This window comes from Saimiri boliviensis, chromosome 19, assembly GCF_048565385.1.
Source record: "Saimiri boliviensis isolate mSaiBol1 chromosome 19, mSaiBol1.pri, whole genome shotgun sequence".
NCBI classification, from domain to species: Eukaryota; Metazoa; Chordata; class Mammalia; order Primates; family Cebidae; genus Saimiri; species Saimiri boliviensis.
Genome location: NC_133467.1, coordinates 34,651,046 through 34,673,030, shown reverse-complemented (window position 1 = coordinate 34,673,030; position 21,985 = coordinate 34,651,046). Strand labels below are relative to the sequence as shown.

The 21,985-nt window shown below is 53.1% G+C and overlaps 1 protein-coding gene across 6 annotated transcripts in view; it reads left to right on the top strand.

Annotated features, from left to right (window-relative positions):
- The first annotated feature begins 4,106 nt into the window (after positions 1-4,106).
- Positions 4,107-21,985, top strand: part of SEMA4A (semaphorin 4A) — a 28,591-nt gene continuing 10,712 nt past the window's right edge. The window contains exons 1-10 of one of the 6 annotated variants that reach the window (XM_074390162.1): positions 4,107-4,190; positions 5,616-5,732; positions 12,595-12,762; positions 14,463-14,623; positions 16,253-16,315; positions 16,576-16,674; positions 16,906-17,011; positions 18,603-18,719; positions 19,115-19,239; positions 19,401-19,573. In XM_074390162.1, coding sequence (XP_074246263.1) covers positions 12,624-12,762; positions 14,463-14,623; positions 16,253-16,315; positions 16,576-16,674; positions 16,906-17,011; positions 18,603-18,719; positions 19,115-19,239; positions 19,401-19,573 — 983 coding nt within the window. In that variant the 5' untranslated portion in view covers positions 4,107-4,190; positions 5,616-5,732; positions 12,595-12,623. Of the gene's footprint in view, positions 4,191-4,256; positions 5,733-5,776; positions 6,487-6,528; positions 6,807-11,224; positions 11,805-12,594; positions 12,763-14,462; positions 14,624-16,252; positions 16,316-16,575; positions 16,675-16,905; positions 17,012-18,602; positions 18,720-19,114; positions 19,240-19,400; positions 19,574-21,985 lie in introns of those variants that run through there. The other 5 variants (XM_074390163.1, XM_074390161.1, XM_003937826.4 and 2 more) reach the window with 5 other exon arrangements.

Genomic DNA, 21,985 nt, shown 5'->3' with positions numbered 1-21,985 from the left:
ATAGTTGGGATTGCAGGTGTGAACCAGCACTCCTGGCCTCCCAATTTTGTTTGTTTGTTTGTTTTTTCTTTTTTTTTGAGACGGAGTTTCGCTCTTGTTACCCAGGCTGGAGTGCAATGGCGCGATCTCGGCTCACCACAACCTCCGCCTCCTGGGTTCAGGCAGTTCTCCTGCCTCAGCCTCCTGAGTAGCTGGGATTACAGGCACGTGCCACCATGCCCAGCTAATTTTTGGTATTTTTAGTAGAGACGGGGTTTCACCATGTTGACCAGGTTGGTCTTGATCTCTTGACCTCGTGATCCACCCGCCTTAGCCTCCCAAAGTGCTGGGATTACAGGCTTGAGCCACCGCGCCCGGCTTGTTTTTTCTTTTTAGGGAGAGTCTCATTCTATCACCCAGACTGGAACGCAGTGGTGTGATCTCAGCTCACTGCAACCTCTGCCTCCTAGGTTCAAGCGATTCTTGTGTGGAAACCTTTCCAGTTGCTTTGGCCATAAATCCTGGAGTCATTGTTAACTTCCCTTGTCCTCTCATACCTCACATTCAGTCCATTAGGAAAACTCCATCTTTAAAATGTGTCTGGAATCCAGCCAGGCACAGTGGCTCACGCTTGTAATCCCAGGACTTTGGGAGGCCGAGGCGGGTGGATCACCTGAGGTCAGGAGTTCAAGACCAGCCTAGCCAACGTGGTGAAATCTCTAAAAATACAAAAATTAGCCAGCTACGGTGACATGTTCCTGTAATCCCAGCTACTCAGGAGACTGAAGCAGGAGAATCACATGAACCTGGGAGGCAGAGGTTGCAGTGAGCTGAGATCGTGCCTCTGCACTCCAGCCTGGGTGACAGGGTGAGACTCCATCTCAAAATAAGAAAATAACATAAGATAAATACCATAAAATAGTCTGGAATCGAGGCCATTCTCATCACCACTGCCACCACTAGCATCATCAGTTGTCTGGATTACGGTGTTAGTTTCGTAACTGGTCTCCTGCCTTTGCTCTGTATGGTTTATTCTCTGCACAGCAGCAGTTTGGTCACTCCTCTGCTCAAATTCCTGAGTCTTCCCAAAGCATGAAAATGTTAAAGCCAAAGTCCTCATCACAATGGCATACGAAGCTGTGCCTGATGGCCCCGCCCACCTCATCTGTCACTCTTCTCCCTTGTTCTCACCCCACTGGAGCTACCGTGGCTGCCTAGGTATTCCTAGAACACACCACGCACACACCTGCCTCTGGACCTCTGAACTAATGGTTCCCTCTGCCTGGACCATTTTTTTCCTATCAAATATCTGAATGTCTTGTTTTTACTCTTTCTTCAGATCTCTATTCAAATGTCACTGTCCAGTAAAGCTTTCCCTGACCAAATTAGATTCTGTATTTTATTTTACTTTTTGAGGTAGGGTCTCACTGTCACCCAGGCTGAGTGCAGTGACATGATCATGGCTCACTGCAGCCTCGACCCCCCAGGATTTAAACGATCCTCCTGCCTTGGCCTCCCAAAGTGCTAGGATAACAGGCATAAGCCACCATGCCCACGGCCCTCTCACCAATTTTTTTTTTTTTTTTTTGGGGACGGAGTTTCGCTCTTGTTACCCAGGCTGGAGTGCAATGGCGCGATCTCGGCTGACCGCAACCTCCGCCTCCTCGGTTCAAGCAATTCTCCTGCCTCAGCCTCCTGAGTAGTTGGGATTACAGGCACGCACCACGATGCCCAGCTAACTTTTTGTATTTTTAGTAGAGACGGGGTTTCACCATGTTGACCAGAATGGTCTCGATCTCTTGACCTTGTGATCCACCCGCCTCGGCCTCCCAAAGTGCTGGGATTACAGGCTTGAGCCACTGCGCCCGGCCTTTTTTTTTTTTTTTTTTTTTTTTTGAGATGGGAGTCTCACTCTGTCATCCAGGATGAAGTGCATTGATGCAATCTGGCTCACTGCAACCTCTGCCTCCCAAGTGTAAGTGATTCTCATACCTCAGCCACCTGAGTAGCTGGGATTACAGGCATCCACCTCCATGCCTGGCTAATTTTTGTATTTTTAGTAGAGACAGGGTTTCGCCATGTTGACCAGGCTGGTCTTGAACTCCTGGCCTCAAGTGATCCACCTGCCTCGGCCTCCCAAATTGCTGGGGTTACACCACCACGCCCAGCCCCCTGACCAAATTTTATAAGAGTAGCATCTTCCTTATCCAGAGTTTTACTACCTCCCAGCCACTCCTTCTGCTTTATTTTTCTCCAGGACATTTAACTGAACATACATTGCAGTTGTGTATTTATCTCTTCCACCAAAATGCACGCACCTGAGGGACAGGTCTTTCGTTGTTTTTTTTTTTTTTCACGCTACATCCCTGGTACCTAGTGCAGTGCCTGACTATACTGTAGGTGCTTTGCAAGTATTTAAAGTAAATGCATAGACTCAGAAATGGAATCGCTCAATGTGAGCACATTTTTAAAAACTTTTTTTTTTTTTTTTTTTTGCTGTGTTGCCCAGGGTGGAGTGCAAAGGCGTGATCTCGGCTCACTGCAACCTCCGCCTCTCAGGTTCAAATGATTCTCCTGTCTCAGCCTCCCGAGTAGCTGGGATTACAGGTGCACATCACCACGCCCGGCTACTGTTTTCTTTCTTTTTTTTTTTTTTTTTGAGACAGGGTCTCACCATGTCGTCCAGGCTGGAGTACAGTGGCTATTCACAGGCTTGATCATAGCGCACAGCAACCTTGGGTTCCTGGCAGCCTCCAGAGTAGCTGGGACCACAGGCACCCGCAGCCACCATGCCCAGCACTTTTGCAGAACCTGAGACCTATTGTCGAGTATCATCCAAAAGACTGAAACTAATTTTCACTCTCACCACTAGTGGGCAGGTTATTACCATTCTCATTTTAATCAAGGCGGCGGACACCCAGTGAGGGAAGAGGTTTACCCCAAGTCACCCAGGACTCCAGATCCTCAGAAAATACTGTGGCAACTCAGGATACTGTGGGAGGACCCAGGAGGGCTTTGCAGAGGAAAGGGTTGTTTGGGCATGAAAGAACAGGGAGAGTTCCATCAAGTGGGAATGGGAAGAGCGATCCTGGAAGAGTACTTCTTCCAGGTGGGATGTCCAGTACCAACGGAAACGTGGAGACAGGCCGAGTCCAGACGGACTGGGAAAGCACCCCACCACCACCCTCCCGCACTAAAGGGTTGGGAGGAGTCTACAGTACCCTGTGGGGAGTGTGAAATTAATTCCACGGGCTCTGGGAAGCCAGGGAGTGTTGTGAGTAGAGGAGTGAGATGAGCATTGAGGTTTTCTGCTGTTCGTTTGCTATCTTCCATTTCCATTTTCTTTGTCCCTCTCTTCTGCCGTGGGCTTCTTTTAGCTGCCCCAGCCCCTCCTGGTGTAACTAAGTCATTTTCCTTTTCCATATCACAATCCTGACAGCTCGACAGGAAGCAGAGGGAGCAGGTGAGCCCGGGTCCTCCGCAGAGGGAGCAGGTGAGCCCGGGTCCTCCGCAGAGGGAGCAGGTGAGCCCGGGTCCTCCGCAGAGGGAGCAGGTGAGCCCGGGTCCTCCGCAGAGGCTTGGTGCCCCCTTTCGCTGTGTCCAGAGGGGCAGAGAAAACAAGACTTGGAGGCAACTGGGAAGGAAGGTGCTGCCTACACCTCCGACTGATTCTGGGGTGCTGGCCTCCCCCAGCCTTCGGGGGCCAGGCCTCAGGCCCTTTCACTCCTTGGGCTGATTCTCCGTGCCTAGTACCAGGCGGTGCCAGCTGGCAGCTCTCACCGGAGACTGAGGTGGCACGCATATGGAGGAGGGGAGGAAGTGGGCAGGGGCCCAAGGGGAACAGGGGCCAGGATCTGAGGAGGTGGAGTCAGAAGCTGGGTGGCCAGCATGGGGATCTCATGGGATGAGGGAAAATCGAGGCAGAGAACCCTGGCGGCTTCCAGGGGAGGAGGGGAGGTGTCAGGCCCCCCTGCCCCTGGAAAGTCCAGTCCTCCCCCTACCACCTACTTTCCTCTACACTCACCCCCTTAAGCTGCCCCTGGCTAATTCTCCTTGGTCCCTTTAAGAGCTGCCTGGGAACTGGGGCACTGGAGGGGGCTGGCAGGGTCCCCACCCCCTGCCATGCCTGCCCCAGCTCCACCCCCTGTCCGGTGCAGACTCTGCTGGAAGTCTTGGACGCCTGGGTTAGGGTCTCCACTTCTGGGCTGGGGGTAAGGCTTAAACGTGGTGGGAAGGGGGACTGTGGTCCCTGGTGTGGGAGGGAGGGGCGGGATGCCAGGACCCTGGGACTGTGGACATGGAGTGTCTGTGTATCAACTCCAATGGACAATGCAAGGGGTGGTCCTCTGGCCTTGACTGGGGGAGGGGCAGCCTCAGGGATCTCGAGGGGCATATCCTAAGGAGCAGGATGCCTAGGTCTCCTCCCTCCACTTCCCCAACTCATTTCCCCAAGACCTTCATTTTCTAAATTCCGTCAGCTGTGCCTTGCTCTCCTGCAATCAAAGACATAGGAGCCCCAACACCCCGTCTTCCGACAGGTAGGGTAATTGAGGCTAGACAAACCAGAGAAAATAGAATTATGTATGCTGCAGGAGGAGAAATGGAGATGAGCTTGTGGAAAGGCTCTCTCTCCCTCTCCACCGCACAGAACTGCAAACAGGAGGCCTGGGTGTCCTGCTCACATCAGCGAGTTTCTAACTGTGGCTACGGCCACCACCCCGGACTATGTCTCAACTCTCTCATCAAGACCACTTAGGTCTTTCTGGAAGTTTGGACTCTCATATGGCAAGGCCAGGGGAGGTCCCTGAAGTCTGGCTAGGTGACCTGATTGAAGTGGGGCCAGGTGGGATCTGTAAGTGCCCACATTCCCTTGGGTTATTTCAGAAATGCAGCTCCTTCCTTCTCTGCTACAGAGACTGGGCTCAATTCCCCTAAAAGGGAAGAAAATAGGAGCAGGGACCCAAGGATGTCCAACGGGGGTGTGAGGGCTTCCTTCCTGTTACCGCGCTAGTTCAGGGTCTTCTACCCTGCAGCATCTTCATCTCAATCTCTCCCCATGCTGCCATGTGTCCCAGTCCCAGGGGAGAGAAGCCTGGACAAGCAGGCCCTCTTTGAGCCCCCGCGGCCAAGGTGCAGAGGGGCAGCGAGGTGGAGGGTCAGGAAGCGGTGGGGACAGGGCAGCCCCACTCAGCATCCACTTCTGCTTTCAGCGCATGCCATGTCCTTCTTGCCTCACCCCAAGGCTAATGCTCAACCACCACTCCAACTCAGACCTGAAGGGGAACCAGTCTTGGTCCATAAAACCCTCTACCCGGGGCCAATACCGGCATGTTCATTTCCTTCCTCTTACAGTTACTGTGAAGCCTGCTGGAGCCACGCTGCTCCCAGGTGGGCTGAAAAGCCGTTATTTTCCCAAGGTGAGGCAGAGAGGGCAAGGGCCCTGCCCGGCTCACACAGCAGGCTACAGGCCTCCAGGCCTGGGACCCAGGGCCCTTGTCCCAGACTCATGGTGCCTTTTCTAGTGCCCCTGCCAGCTGAGAGAGGAAGAGAGGAAAGCCTGGAAGGGTTTTTTTTTTTTCTTTCTTTCTTTTTTTTCTTTTTTATTCTGAGACGGAGTTTCTCTCTTGTTGCCCAAGCTCGAGTGCAACGGCGTGATCTCGGCTCACCGCAACCTCTGCCTCCAGGGTTCTAGTGATTCTCCTGCCTCAGCCTCCCAAGTAGCTGCAATTACAGGCGTGCACCACCACGCCCAGGTAATTTTGTGCTTTTAGTAGAGTTGGGGCTTTTCCATATTGGTCACGCTGGTCTCGAATTCCCAATCTCAGGTGATCTGCCCGCCTTGGCTTCCCAAAGTGAGGCTGTGAGCCACGGCGCCAGGCCTGAAGGGACTTTCTCAACTCCTCATTTTACCAACGAGCTTAGGGCCCAGTGGAGGCAGAAGGGAGCTCTAGTAACAAGGCTGTTTAGAACGGGGCTGTGAGAGCACAGGCTCGGCCCCCAGAAAGGTGCCACACAAACCTCTGCCTGCCCGTGCTCCTCCCCAAAGGGGAAAGAATCCAGCTCGGTCTTCTTTCTCTATGCCCATCTAGTCTAGACTCTTGGAGAGTCCTCTGAAGTCTGCCCCCTACCCTTCCTCCTCCAGCACAGACCTTTCCCTCTTAATTAGTCTCGGAGGGTGTTAGCTAGAGAAGGCTTCTGGGGCAGCCACCGTCTTCTCAGGCAGCTTAGGAAGGAAAGGCAGAAGTCAGGATATTGTGATAGGAGAGGGCTCCTTGGGTTTCTTGACAGAGTCTGTCCCTCGGCTTATCTGCACAGATATTTGTGAGTTCATTCGTATCCTCATTGGCAAACTGAATTTTCACGGGGCCGGGCTGTGTTGCCCCGGCATATACACAGTTCCCAGGAAAGAGGGAAACCCCGAGGAACCGGCCGTAAAGGGGAATTGGCCCCGTCTGACCCCCTGAACCCAGCTGGGGACATCTGCATCATGGTGCCTGCTGAGGATGGGTAAGGGAGCTGAGCGGGCACGGGGGCTACTGTACCCCTCTTTCACCTCCTCCCACATCTGGAGCCCCTCCTCCTCCACACGTGTGAATCCAGGAGCCACAGAAGGTGGGGCGCAGTGGGACACGGGTAGGAGGAGGAAGAATATGGGGAGATTCTAGTCCCTCCCACTTAGAGATGCGGTCGCCATGGTGACTGAGGACCAGTGAGGCGGGATGGGGTTGAGGATGGGGGTGGGGGTGTGGCAGGGGCTGAGGCACTGGGAGACCGGAAAGCCTGGCATTCCAGAGGGAGGGAAACGCAGCGGCATCCCCAGGCTCCAGGTAAGGGAGCGGGAGAACTGACAGACAGTTCTGAAGGGAGGGGGCGGGGCCACTGTCTGGTGCTGGCTCTGCCCCAAGGAGGGGGCAGACAGAGGGGTCGGGCCATTGTGTGTGATACTCAGCGCAGCCTTCCAGCGCTAGTCAGACTGGAGGAGGGGACCTAGGAAGCTCTGGGTAAGGGGTTAGGAGGGACTGAGCTGGCGGGAGGCAAAAATGCTGGGAGACAGTGGGGGCGGGAAGAGGTGGAGGGACGCTGGGGGTGCAGAGGCTTGGGGACGTCCCTAGTGCCTACACACGCTAGGCACTCAATACATACAAGTTGACTTGACTTGCTTGTGATCATAACAAGAAGGCAGATCAGGGCCAGGGCAGGTGGAGCTAAGTCTGGGAAGCCAGGAATCAGTGCTCCCCAGGACTGGGCTCTCCCGTGGGCTGCCCCTGAGGCTGCAAAGGAGAAGGAGGCGGGGGAAACTGGACCTCCCAGCTCCTTGGTGAAGCCAGCAGTGGCTTCTCTTCTGGCTCCAGGAGCCGCTCCTTTAGTGAGGCATCCGTGCTCTGCAGGGGCTCAGAGGAAACTGAGCCCCTGGGGGTGGTTGAAGCTCAGAGGTAGCATGGAGTAGGGGCGGGAAGCAACCTCTTCATCTCCCCTCCCACCTCCAGATCTAGACCTTTCCTCTGCACAATAAAACCTGGCAGGAAGGGGCTACCGTTGGATGCTACGCAGAGGCTGCAGGGGAGGAGCTGTATCCTGGCAGGGTAGAGGGTGAACTCAGTGTTGTCGTGGCTGGACCCGAGGCTGGGCTCCAGGGCTTGTGGAGAAATGGGCTGGTGGAAGTGGGGGGGGGGAGGGGGCAGGTGCGGTGGCTCACGCCTGTAATTTAAGAGGCTGAGGTAGCCGGGCGCGGTGGCTCAAGCCTGTAATCCCAGCACTTTGGGAGGCCGAGGCGGGTGGATCACGAGGTCAAGAGATCGAGACCATCCTGGTCAACAAGGTGAAACCCCATCTCTACTAAAAGTACAAAAAATTAGCTGGGCATGGTGGCGCATGCCTGTAATCCCAGCTACTCAGGAGGCTGAGACAGGAGAATTGCCTGAGACCAGGAGGCGGAGGTTGCGGTGAGCCGAGATCGCGTCATTGCACTCCAGCCTGGGTAACGAGCGAAACTCCGTCTCAAAAAAAAAAAAAAAAAAAAAAAAAAAGAGGCTGAGGTGGGCAGATTACCTGAAGTCAGGAGTTCGAGACCAGCCTGACCAACATGGTGAAACCCCATTTCTACTTAAAATACAAAAATTAGCTGGGCATGGTGGCGGGTGCCTGTAGTTCCAGCTACTGGGGAGGCTGAGGCAGGGGAATTGTTTGAACCAGGAAGGCGGGGGTTGCAATGAGTTGAGTTTGCACCACTGCACTCTAGCCTGGGCGACAGAGCAAGACTCTGCCTCAAAACAAAACAAAACAAAACAAAAAACAGGAAGGAAATGGGCTGGGAAACCCTCAGATTGGCGCTATGAAAATGGCACGGCCCCTGTGGGCGGGTCCCTGAACATCTGACCCCTTCCCACTGTCACCCTACCTGACCTGCTGCCTGCCACCAAGCCCAACCAAGGTACTTCCTCTGCTTGGCCTTGGTTTCCTCATTTGTATGGTTGCCAGGAGGGCTATGTCTGAGTACCTTGTCAGCCCCAAGCTTCTTTGATGCTGCGTGCAGGACCTGATATACAATTTGTGGGGCCCAATGCAAAATAAAAATATGGAGCCAGGCCGGGCGCGGTGGCTCACGCCTGTAATCCCAGCACTTTGGGAGGCCGAGGCGGGTAGATCACGAGGTCAAGAGATCTAGACCATTCTGGTCAACAAGGTGAAACCCCGTCTCTACTAAAAATACAAAAATTAGCTGGGCATGGTGGCACACGCCTGTAGTCCCAGCTACTCGGGAGGCTGAGGCAGGAGAATTGCCTGAACCCAGGAAGCAGAGGTTGCGGTGAGCCGAGATCGCGCCATTGCACTCCAGCCTGGGTAACAAGAGCGAAACTCCGTCTCAAAAAAAAAAAAAAAAAAAAAATGGAGCCCCTTGTTTAAGTATTATGAGGACTTTCAACAGGGCAATAGCAGAGCATTAAAGTAAGCTTGGTCCTTCTGAGCACGGGCCTCCCGTGGCTGCACAGGTCTGGTACCCGTGAAGCCGGCCCTAGCTGGGGCCCTGCCAGCCGAAGCAAGGGAGACGGCAGCAGGGCTTGGGGTCTGACTGCAGAGGCTCTGGTGTCAGGGGTGCACTGTGGGGGCAGGTGCCCTTCCAATTAGGCTCTTTTTAACCAGGAGGCCTTTGCAGAGGCAGGGGGGTGGTACCTCACAGCCTTCCTTCAGGGAGGGTTCTGTTCCCTCTGAAATGCTTTATTGACCCAAATAAGTGTACTCAGAAGGGCCACGCTTGGAGCCAGGCACAGTGGCTTATATCTGTAATCCCAGCACTTTGGGAGGCCAAGGCAGGCCGATCACTTGAGGTCAGGAGTTCGAGACCAGCCTGGCCGGCATGGTGAGCATAGTGAATTCCCATCTCTTTTAAAAATACAAAAAAATTAGCTGGGCTTGGTGGCACATGCTTGTCTGTAGTACCAGCTACCTGGGAGGCTGAGGCGGCAGGAGAATGACTTGAACCTGGGAGGCAGAGGTGGGAGTGAGCCGAGATCACAGCATTGCATTCCAGCCTTCCATTCCAGCAGGTGACAGAGAAAGACTCCATCTCAAAAAAAAAAAAAAAAAAAAAAAAAAAGAGAGAGAGAGAGAAAAAAAGAAGGGCCACGCTTGATTTAACGCTCTGCTGTTGCCCTGTTGAAAGTTGTCCTCAGAAATCACCCCAGAGATCTCGTTTCTTAACCTAGTGTAGATAAAGCTCACCACCCTCCCAGCCCAACCTTGCCTTTTCTATCCCAGTGGCTCAGAACTGTTTCCTAGATGGGGGGGGGGGGGCAGGAGGGAGGACTGAGGGACCAGGACCCTGTAGAGTCTGTGTAGCTAAGACATTTGCTATTGAATAAGGCCGATCTGAATTTAACTTGGCTTCTACCTGTGTCACCTCCCTTTCTTTATCTGTAAAGTGGGATTATGGCGGTACCTGGCTGCGAAAATTGTTGAGAGCACTAAAGCCTGATAGTGCGAACTATTCATATTGGCTAGAGGGGCTGGGGAAGAGGAGGACATCTGGAGCTGGGAGAATTCTGGGTGTCTGGAGGGAGAACTGGGGGCAGAACATGGAGTCTGCCCCTTCCAGGATGATGGGAATAGGGCGCCAGGCTGGGAGTGTAGGGCTGGAACTCTCTCAGCCTCCCGTATCAGAACTCCTCCCAGTGACCCAAATAAGCCAATCTGTTTAAGCAGGGAGGCCTAGGGGCAGATTGGCTTCCCAAATCTGAGCTGGGGGTTGGGGAGACACAGAAGGTAGGGTCTGAGTAAATGGGAGTTTCTCTTGATTCTAAGACGCTGGAAGGGCCCTGGCAACCAGTCTCTGGGAGAGTCTGGGGGAGTCCTCGGCAAGTCTTGACAGAAATGATTGTCAGGAGGGTTATGTCTGAGACCAACCCCTGGGGAAACTGAGAGATGAAAGAAGGCTGAGTAGCTCAGATGAGGAATTGTAAGGAGTAGCATGAGCTGTAACATCCCGCGAGTTGGCTGGTGCTGTGGCAGGAGGGATGGAAGCTACACTATAGGAAGGACTTCCTGCCAGGGAGGACTGCGCATGTCAGATGGAAGTGGATTATTTATTAGAGGTGGATTAACCTTGGGATGTCTGTGCTCTTTAACCTGCAGTCAGCTGACCGTGTTGAGTGGGCAGGAACCTACCCACTTTGTAGGCCATGGAGTTCTTGGCATTGGATGCCTCATTAACTCTGCATTATGAGGCTCCCCTGGAGCCTTTGGGGCGAGGTGAGCAGCCAGCTACCTTTGGGGGTTGGGTGCCTCCGAAGTGTGGTCAGTGAGCATGAGTTCAGATGGGAAATGTTCTGGGCTTCCTACTGGCCTGATGCCAAACACTGATGGAGATTAGACAACAAGGAGGACTTCCTCAGCAAAATCACAGAGAAGAGCTTAATACAATTCTTTTATTTTTTCAAAAGATTATGGCCCAGTTGAGAGTGGGAGGTGTTTTTTTTTTTTTTGGGGACGGAGTTTCGCTCTTGTTACCCAGGCTGGAGTGCAATGGCGCGATCTCGGCTCACCGCAACCTCCGCCTCCTGGGTTCAAGCAATTCTCCTGCCTCAGCCTCCTGCGTAGCTGGGATTACAGGCACGCGCCACCACGCCCAGCTAATTTTTTGTATTTTTAGTAGAGACGGGGTTTCACCATGTTGACCAGGATGGTCTCGATCTCTTGACCTCGTGATCCACCCGCCTCGGCCTCCCAAAGTGCTGGGATTACAGGCTTGAGCCACCGCGCCCAGCCTTAGAGAGTGGGAGGTTTAAAGGTTAGACCACTGCAGGGACTTTCCAGTAGGGAGCAGTGGAGAGACCCCACCTTGTGGGTAAGTGAAAAGAGGAATAGGTCATGTCCCCTATCTGCGAAATCTGAAGCAAGAGGAGAAACCGCTGCTAGGCTGGTTAGACTGGCTGTGACATGATGGAGAGGCAGGGAAATCACTGAAGTGACCTAGAAGGGCCTCTTAAACTTTCTGGATGGACCGAGCAAGAGGAGGGAGAGAGAGGTGTGTCTCTTGTGAGGAGGGTGAACCTCTTTTTATTCCCTCCCAGTCCACCAACTTCCGCCCAAGCCAGGATCTGTCACAACTCGAGAGGTGGAAATTCCGGTTTCCCTCGCCCAGAGCTTCCAGTGCTGGCTTTGGCACGATGGGCACCTGGAGGGCTGCACTCCCGTTCCAGCCAGGCTGAGCTTTCTGTCCCGTGCCTCTGGGGCCTGGGAACCCCCCTTCTTCTTTCTCCTGAATGGCACCCCAGCCCTAGAATCCAGAAACCAGGTTTTCCACTGTGGCTGGTTCAAGGGTATGTGAGGTGAGATGGATGGCTTGGGGTGGGTGGTCTTGGGGAAGATTATGTAGAGAGGCCCAGGGAGGCAGACAACAGGAACAAGAGACAGGGGGGCCGGGGAGCTGCAGAGGCTGGGGGCCGGCCAGCCACCCCGCCCAGGCTGCTCCCTGGGAAATGCTGATAGCCAGCTTGACGGGATGGACTCTCATTGCCTCACTGGAAGAATGGGGCCAGGCAGGCCTGGGTCTCAAAGACCCTGAGCCCAGCTGGGGCTGGTGGGGGAGGTTAGAGGCCAACTCAAACCTGGTCTGCCCACCTGGGTCAGAGCTGAGTATGAGGCGCAACGTGTCAACAGATCTGAAAGTGACAGGAGAGTAAGGTCTGAGGAGTTTGTATTTTGGGTACGGGAACCTGCTTCCCAAAACGTCCCCTGCCCAGAGCCAGGCAATGATTTGGGCTTGGGCTGTGAGAAGACGGAAGGCAAAGGAGGACAGGCAGGAAAGACTTCCTGAGAGTAAGGCAAGAAAAGGCAGAGCAGAACTGTTGGTGAGAAGACAGCAGAAGAGGCAGGTTGGGGGACACCTGGGCTCCTACCCAGAGGGGACAATGAGGTGACAGGCTGAGGCCTGGAAGGATGATGAAAGTGAGACTGTCTTAGGGCCCTTCCAGATGGGGAACCTTCCCTGCCCTAATGCCCACACCCCACCAACACACACACACACACTTCTGCTGCCTGGGGCTTTCTGATTGGTCCCCAGGGGGGATGTGGTAAGGACAGCTCACCCAGAAAGTGCCCGGGTGCCTGTTTCCCCAGAGCTCCCTGGTGACAACCTGTGGCTGAGCATGGCCCTCCCAGCTCTGGGCCTGGACCCCTGGAGCCTCCTGGGCCTTTTCCTCTTCCAACTGCTCCAGCTGCTGCTGCCGACGATGACCGCGGGGGGAGGCGGGCAGGGGCCCACGCCCAGGGTCAGATACCATGCAGGTAAGTGTCCGACGGCAGGAAGTATGGGGATAGCAATGCAGAGCTGGAGCGGGGTGGAGGAAGGAGAGAGGAACAGAGGATGGGAGAAACGGACACGGAGAAACAGAGACACAGAGAGAGATGCCAGGGAGAAACAGAGGGCTTCAGAGAAAGAGAGACACGGCCAGGAATAGAAGTCCAAATGGAAAGAAAAGCCACTTGAAGCACAGATTGAGGAAAACAGGGGGCCATGCATGGGGCCAGGGGTACTGCTTCTTCCAGTTCTCCAAAGTTGGTGATTTTTCTTTTCTTCCTTAAATATTGCTGTCACCAAGCTGGGCACCTCAAATCCCTAACTGCTTTCACACTCCCAGGTACCCCAAAGTCAAGGCCCATGCTAGAAGACCATGTGTAGACCCAGTGACCCAGGGCGTGCCACACCCATGCCAACCACATAGATCACGCTGGACCATACCATGTCCAGGACCGTGGGATGGCCGGTCAGAGAATGGGCCCTGGAACACACACACTCAAGCACAGCTTGGCTGGTTTCTTACCGAGACTGTGGAGGCTGCTGGCGACCTCACCTCCAGGGAGAAGATTCAGGAAAGGACATAGATCATAGATGCTGCAGGATTTGTAGGTGGCTGGGAGTGGCTGTGTCTTTAGCATCTTTCTGGGGCAATTGGTAAAGGAAATGTATATTGCCCATTGATGGAGAGACCTCCTCTGTGTTGGATGCCGAGCATACAAACACGTATGAGCCTCAGCCCCTGCCCTCAGGTGTTCACAGTCACAAGGGGGAAGCACACGAGCAATCAGACCATGAATACAGGGTGATCTGTTCAGTAACGGAGGGCTTTATGCAGCTCTGGGGGAAGCCTGGCCTCCAAGAGATGCTTGTCCCTGAGGCCGGCCCTTCCAGCCTGCAACTGCACCACATTCCCCAACCCCTCCCCTCTGACCTGTGTAAGATTCCCTGAGTCTGCAAAGGTATCAATTAGCTAGTCAGCCTTCTAACTAATGCAACAGGGCAAGTACTAATGAGAGAGGATCTGAGGAGCTTCTTCCTCCTTGCTGATGTGCCAGTGGGACAGGAACATACACCCCCACCCACCCCACCATGCCAAGGTCATGGAGAGGACCTAGGTGAGCCTCCCACACCTGGCTCACCATCCCTGCCCAGGTGACATCCAAGCATGCCCACACAGATCTTTGAAGAAAAATGTTTCCTCTCTGTTCATGGTGATTCTACTGGTGGGAATTTCCTTTAACAAAAGAGGAAGAAAGCAGGGGTGGTTGGGTGGGTGGCAAGAGCGACCCTCTGACACACAGCCTCCTGTCTGCATGTAGCTTTCCTGCTTGTGGCTGCCAACACTTTCCTGTCTGTCTGTCTACCTGCTGCTCCTTGGTGTCCTCCCCATGGCAGCCCTCCCTGTCCCAGGCCTGGAGGAGCATCCATTGTGCCTCAGTTTATTTCCTGTCCCCATTACGCTGTCTCTGGCTGCCTCTCTCTACTGTGAGCTCAGCACACAAAGCTCTTGTGGCTGCCGGCGCGGTGGGGTGAAGTGGGGGGCTACTGGCGGAAAAGACTGGGTCTAGTCGCCAAGGCCTGGGGAGCACACTCAGGCAACCCTTCCCCTTCCCCCACTTTTATCTCAGGAGTCAGCTGCCTGCCCACCAACTGCTCATCACTCTCTCCTTCTCACTACCTCCAACAGGAGATGAACGTAGGGCACTAAGCTTCTTCCACCAGAAGGGCCTCCAGGATTTTGACGCTCTGCTCCTGAGTGATGATGGAAATACTCTCTATGTGGGGGCTCGAGAAGCCATTCTGGCCTTGGATATCCAGGATCCAGGGGTGCTCAGTCTAAAGAACATGGTGAGGAGTCCAGGGATAAAGAGTGTGGGCTGGGAGCGAGGAGGGGGTCAGCAGCTGCCCTGGGCTGGGGTGCCTATGTGTGCATAACAGCTCAGTTGCTCTTATCTGGAATCAGCAATTCTCTTTATATGTATATCTTGACAATATAACAGACAGGAAATTTATTGTGGCCTCACTTTTTTTTTTTTTTTTTTTGAGATGGAGTCTCACTCTGTTACCCAGGCTGCAGTGCAGTGGCGTGATCTCAGCTCACTGCAACCTCTGCCTCCTGGGTTCAAGTGATTCTCCTGCCTTGGCCTCCCAAGTAGTTGGGACTACAGGCGCATGCCACCATGCCCAGCTAATTTTTTGTATTTTTAGTAGAGATGGGGTTTTACCATGTTAGCCAGGATGGTCTCGATCTCCTAACTTCGTGATCTGCCCGCCTCATCCTCCCAAAGTACTGGGATTACAGGTGTGAGCCACTGCGCCTAGCTGATCGAATATTGATTGCAAAAATGATTGATATGGAAATCACTGACATATTTTAAAAAACACTGACTCAAATTATAACAATAATTTGATATCCCCTCACTAGTAGAAATCACTGATGCTTCTGTGTCTTAGTTACCCTATTAATGGGAACAATGTGAGGAAGGAATGAAGGAAGGGAGAGATGATGCTAGCAATATACTGATCACCTCCATGGTTTGTGTGTGCTGGTGTGTAGTCTGCTGATCACCTGAATACACAAGATGCTGGTTAAAAACGCAGATTCTTGGGCCGGGCGTGGTGGCTCACGCCTGTAATCCTAGCACTTTGGGAGGCTGAGGTGGGTGGATCACCTGAGGTCAGGAGTTCAAGACCAGCCTGGCCATCATGGTGAAACTCCATCTTTAAAAAAAAAAAAAATGTAGATTCTCAGGTCAGGTGCGGTGGCTCACGCCTGTAATCCCAGCACTTTAGAAGGACAAGGTGGGCAGATCACGAGGTCAGGAGTTCAAGACAAGCCTGGCCAACATAGTGAAACCCCATCTCTACTAAAAATACAAAAATTAGCCGAGCCTGGTGATAGGTGCCTGTAGTCCCAGCTACTCGGGAGGCTGAAGCAGGAGAATTGCTTGAACCGGGGAGGTGGAGGTTGCGGTGAGCTGAGATCACGCCATTGCACTCCAGCCTGGGCAACAAGAGCAAACCTCCATCTTAAAAAAAAAAAAAAGCAGATTCTCTAAAGTGTGACCCAGGAACCAACATTTTGAACAATTCCCCCAGGAAATGTGTGGTTTAACAACTGCTGCCACGTATAGCATGCTTCGTGTTAGGTGTTTTGTATATGCCACCTGGTGTGTCTACTACCAGTAGCCTAAGAAATTGACCACAATCTCTCAGTCAGGAAATGGCCAAGTCTAGATTTAAACTTGGGTCTGTCTGTTTCCGTAGGCTGTGTTCAACCATGGAGCTATGTCTGATATCGGTATCATCTGAGTGATAGCCATCGTCACAAACTGGTGTTATTCCTGTCCATCAGCATGTCACTAACCACCATGCCTGCTGGTGATTTCACATTAGAGTAGAGAAGGGAGGCAGGTCACAGCTAGAACTCAAGATCTTATTTCTTTAAATCTCGCCCTCCCAACTCCCCACTTTCAGATACCATGGCCCGCCAGTGACAGAAAGAAGAGTGAATGTGCCTTTAAGAAGAAGAATAATGAGGTAGGTGGACATGGTGGAGTGGGGGCTTGGGGTAGAGAGCCCTGGCATCCCTAGACCATTCCTGGATGACCTCAGGTTGAGCGGCAGTGAAGGGTGCTTGTTCGCATGGTTATCTCCCGGATTCTCTTCTACAGAGAGAGACAGGGACTGCCCCCGCATTACCCAGCCTTTCTCCTCACTAGGAAGTGAGGGGGCAGCCTCTGGGGGCCCAGGAATTTCAGGCAAGTGGCCTGGAGACCTGAATTCTCTGTCTCCCTCAGACACAGTGTTTCAACTTCATCCGTGTCCTGGTTTCTTACAATGCCACCCATCTCTACACCTGCGGCACCTTCGCCTTCAGCCCTGCTTGCACCTTCATTGTGAGTTCTCTGGGGTCCAGCACTTAGTCCCTAAGCATCTCTTCTCACCTCAACCCCTGCCTTTCCTCTGCAGCCCTGGAAAATTCTGCCCTTCCAGATGCAGGACCCTCATGAACGTCCTGGCCCCAGACCAGTTTCCCTCTACGTCCCATTCCCTTCCTTCCTCAAGCCCCTCATTTCCCAGATGTGAGACGTTGGCGTTCTGGCCCCCCAGCCTCTTTCCCCGTTTAGGAACTTCGAGATTCCTACCTGTTGCCCATCTTGGAGGACAAGGTCACAGAGGGAAAAGGCCAAAGCCCTTTTGACCCCGCTCACAAGCATACAGCTGTCTTGGTGGGTGAGTAGCAGGTCGCCCGGTTCGTCCTAACATCTGCTTTCTCCAGTCACGCTGTGAAATACGGAATATTAGAGAGTTTTCCAAAAGGCAGGGGAAGCTGGGTGTGGTGATGCGCACCTATGGTCCCAGTCATTTGGAAGCTGAGGTGGAAGGATTGCTTGAACTCAGGGGTTTGAGTCTAGCCTGGGTAACACAGTAAGATAATCTTTAAAAAAAAAAAAAAAAAAAAAAAAAAAAAGGCCTCAGTGGCTCACGCCTGTAATCCTAGTAGTTTGGGAGGCCGAGGTGAGTAGATCACGTAACTGCAGGAGTTCGAGACCAGCCTGGTCAACATGGTGAAACCCCATCTCTACTAAAAATACAAAAATTAACCAGGTGTGGTGGCACGCGCCTGTTGTCCCAGCTATTCAGGAGGCTGAGGCACAAGAATCACTTGAACCCAGGAGGTGGAGGTTGCAGTGAGCTGAGATCTCACCACTGCACTCCAGCCTGGGAAACAAAGCAAGATTTCCATCTCAAAACAAAACAAAACAAGAAAGGCAGGGGAAAGAGAGAGAGGGAAGCCAGAAGCCCCAGAGCACAAGGTCAGAGGGAGAATTAGGCACCCCAGGCACGAGCTCCTGCTGAAATTGCCACAAAAGAGGTGGAGAGAGATGCACGTGGAGGAACACAGGAGCATGAGGGTCCGGGATATGTGAACACTTCCTCCGGTGCACGAAGCATTGTGCTGGGTAGTACAGGAATTGTAAACAAGAAATTAGGCTGGGTGCAGTGGCTCACACCTGAAATCTCAGCACTTTAGGAGGCCGAGGCAGGTGGACCACTTGAGCCCAGATGTTTGAGATCAGCTTGGGCAACACAGCATAGTGAGACCTTGTCTCTACTAAAAAAACAAAAAACTACAACAAAATCAGCCATATAAGTGCTTGTGATCCCAGCTACTTGGGAGGCTAAGGTGGGAGGATCACTTGAGAAGATCAAGGTTATGGTGAGCTGTGATGGCATCATTGCACTCCAGCCTGGCTGTGAGCAAGACCCTGTCTTGCAAAACAAACAAAAAAAAAAAAAAAGAAAGAAAGAAAGAAAAAAAACAAGAGAGAGAAACCATGTCTCTATGCACTACTGGACGCCACCTATTACAGACTTCCCACCTGGCTTCCTGGAGATGGCCTTCGGCTTTTCAGCAGGACCTTGAAAGATAGGTAGACAGATGGCAGGAAAGGCATTCCAGGGAGAGAAAGGTAGGACTCAAGCCGTGGAAGTGGAAAACACAGTCACCTTTCAGGATCAATAAGCGATTCTGCTTGGCCAGTGGTTCAGCTAGGTATGTGAGCCAGTAGCCACAGAAAGGCTGGCAAAGTGCCCAAACATGGAGAGCCACACAGGATGGCCATTTCCTGTGGTGAGAGGAAGCTAAGAGGGGTGCTTGGTGAGAGGGCGGAGCTGGGCTCTGGGGCTCCCCAGGAAGGTGCAGAACTGATGCAGGGCCTCCCCGAGACTGATGTGGATGCCAACCCCATTCAGAGGCAGGTCCGTGGAGGGCAGAGGAGCCCTTCAGCCCGTCAGTTCTCTCTTCTCTCCCCCACTCTAGATGGGACGCTCTATTCTGGCACCATGAACAACTTCCTGGGCAGTGAGCCCATCCTGATGCGCACACTGGGATCCCAGCCTGTCCTCAAGACCGACACCTTCCTCCGCTGGCTGCATCGTAAGGACCTGACCCCCGCTGGCCCCTTTCCTGAGTCCCAGAGACCTGGCACTGCGAATTGCTAATTCATTCAACTCTCATTTATGGAGGGTACAATATGTGCATTACTCTTAGGAGCAGGGGATACATAGCAGGGAAAACTAAGCTCCGGTCCTCTTGAGGCTTTCGTCTTATGTAAATACATTAAAGAAGTACCAGACTCCTGCAGTGGATTAAAAAAAAAAAAAAAAAGAAGTATCAGTCATCCCACCCCTCCATTGCTACCCCTCGACAAGCTGTGGGACCCGAGGAAACCTGTGTCCTGGCCTCCAGGCCAACCCAAGGGTTTTCACGCAGGCAAACCCAGGGCATCTGGGGGCTCAGTCCCTAAGCCCATCTGCCTCTCTCCCCCGCAGCGGACGCCGCCTTCGTGGCAGCCATCCCTTCGACCCAGTTCGTCTACTTCTTCTTCGAGGAGACAGCCAGCGAGTTTGACTTCTTTGAGAGGCTCCACACGTCCCGAGTGGCTCGAGTCTGCAAGGTAGGTAGCCTGGGCGGGAGGCGGGGCTAACTGGAGGAGAGCCAATGGGGAGATGGCAAGGGTGGGACTGAGTGTTGGGCGCCCAATGAGAGCTGGAAACGGGGAGCGGGGCGGGGACTTGCGGGGCTAGGGGCGCTCTCTGACTCTCCCTGTGCTCCCAGAACGACGTGGGCGGCGAAAAGCTGCTGCAGAAGAAGTGGACCACCTTCCTGAAGGCCCAGCTGCTCTGCACCCAGCCGGGGCAGCTGCCCTTCAACGTCATCCGCCACGCGGTCCTGCTGCCCGCCGATTCTCCCACAGCTCCCCACATCTACGCGGTCTTCACCTCCCAGTGGTGAGCAGCAGGGCCGGACCATGGGGGCTGGACAGGGGACCTGACGCCAGTAAGGCCCCAGCTGGTGAGCGGAAGCAGGAATTGACATGAGCCAGCGCCTATTCAGCACTTTCACATAGGAAGGCAGTAAATCTTCACCATCCCTCAGGAATTTGACTCATGCCCTTTTTGTAGATGGGAAAAATAAGGCTCAGAGAGGTTCTGACTAGTTTATATTCCGCCTAGTTCCAAAAGGGGTAGAAAGCATTTTACAAAAAGCAAATATTTTTTTTTTTTTTTTTTTTTTTTGAGACGGAGTTTCGCTCTTGTTACCCAGGCTGGAGTGCAATGGCGCGATCTCGGCTCACCGCAACCTCCGCCTCCTGGGCTCAGGCAATTCTCCTGCCTCAGCCTCCTAAGTAGCTGGGATTACAGGCACGCGCCACCATGCCCAGCTAGTTTTTTGTATTTTTAGTAGAGACGGGGTTTCACCATGTTGACCAGGATGGTCTCGATCTCTCGACCTCGTGATCCACCCACCTCGGCCTCCCAAAGTGCTGGGATTACAGGCTTGAGCCACCGCGCCCGGCTTAAAAAAAAGCAAATATTAAAATCAATAAAATAGAGGAAGAAATGGGAATGAAGGACGACTATGAAAAGTTAGGGATAAGTCCAACACACTACAAATGCTTGTCATGGCCTGGCGCGGTGGCTCATGCCTGTAATTCCAGCACTTTGGGAGGCTGAGGTGGGCGAATCACAAGGTCAAGAGATCGAGAACATCTTAGCCAAAATGGTGAAACCCCGTCTCTACTAAAAATACAAAAATTAGCTGGTCGTGGTGGTCCGCCCCTGTTAATCCCAGCTACACGGGAGGCTGAGGCAGGAGAGTCGTTTGAACCCAGGACGTGGAGGTTGTAGTGAGCCAAGATCGCGCCACTGCACTCCAGCCTGGCAACAGACAGAGACTCTGTCTCAATAAAAAAGAAAAAGAGAAAGAAAGAAAGAAGTGCTTTCATAGGTGTAGTATAATCCCTGGATGCCAGCCACAATTTTTTTTTTTTTTTTTTTTTTGAGACAGTCTCGCTCTGTCGCCAGGCTGGAATGCAGTGGTGCTATCTCAGCTCACTGCAACCTTCACCTCCTGGGTTCAAACGATTCTTCTGCTTCAGCCTCCGGAGTAGCTAGGATTACAGGCACCCGCCACCACGCCCAGCTACTTTTTGTATTTTTAGTAGAGATAGGGTTTCACCATATTGGTCAGGTTGGTCTCGAACTCCTGACCTCGTGATCCACTCACCTGGGCCTCCCAAAGTGCTGGGACCGTGCCTGGCTGCTAGCCACAAATTTAGCTCTGCACTTCCTTTCTTTTTTTTTTTTTTTTTTTTTTTTTTTTTTGAGACGGAGTTTCGCTCTTGTTACCCAGGCTGGAGTGCAATGGGGCGATCTCGGCTCACCGCAACCTCTGCCTCCTGGATTCAGGCAATTCTCCTGCCTCAGCCTCCCGAGAAGCTAGGACTACAGGTGTGCGCCACCATGCCCAGCTAATTTTTGTATTTTTAGTAGAGACGGGGTTTCACCATGTTGACCAGGATGGTCTCGATCTCTTGACCTCGTGATCCACCCGTCTCGGCCTCCCAAAGTGCTGGGATTGCAGGTGTGAGCCACCGCGCCCGGCCCCTTTCTTTTTTTGAGACGAGTCTGGCTACATCACTCAGGCTGGAGTGCAGTGGCACCATCTCGGCTCACTGCAACCTCAGCCTCCCGGGTTCAAGCAATTCTCTGCCTCCCTGCACTCCCTAATGGCCAGGGCAGAGAAACACCATCTGTATCATAAAATAAAAATAAAGCCATTGCTTGAAGGTTGAGAAAGGTGAACCGATTTGTCCAAGGTGTCCCAGCCATGGTCTGGCACCACGGTGTTTAGGTACCTGCTGACAATGTATCAGGTCCCGAAGGTATTTTGGGTAAGTGGGGTCTGGTGTCCACAGGATCCAGAACTGAGAGCCTGGTATATACAATAGTCAGGTTCAAGAGAGCAGGATAAACAGACCTCCTGTCTCCACAGTCCAGGCTGAGGGATTAAAAACAGTCTGGTAGTCAGGCATTGTTTGGTTCTCTGAGGACCAGAGATCCAAGATTTTCAAAGGAAGAGAGCTTTGTGTGGAGCCAGGCTAGAGCCGGTTACACTGCCCCTCCCATGGGTGCAGCCCAGTCTAGGCAGGACGGGCAGAGGCCACCCCAGGGCCTGAGCCCCAATTAATTCTTGTTAAGGATAATCAGACTTCAGATCCCAAGATGGGCCTAGAGCCAGGCCCTGGGCCAGAGTCAGGGAATTCCATGGGGCTCCCTTGGCCCTTATCACGCAGCGAGGGGAAGGAATGGCAGTTGGAGTTTGGCCCAGCTCTCCACACTCTTGCCTGCTGGGCTTTT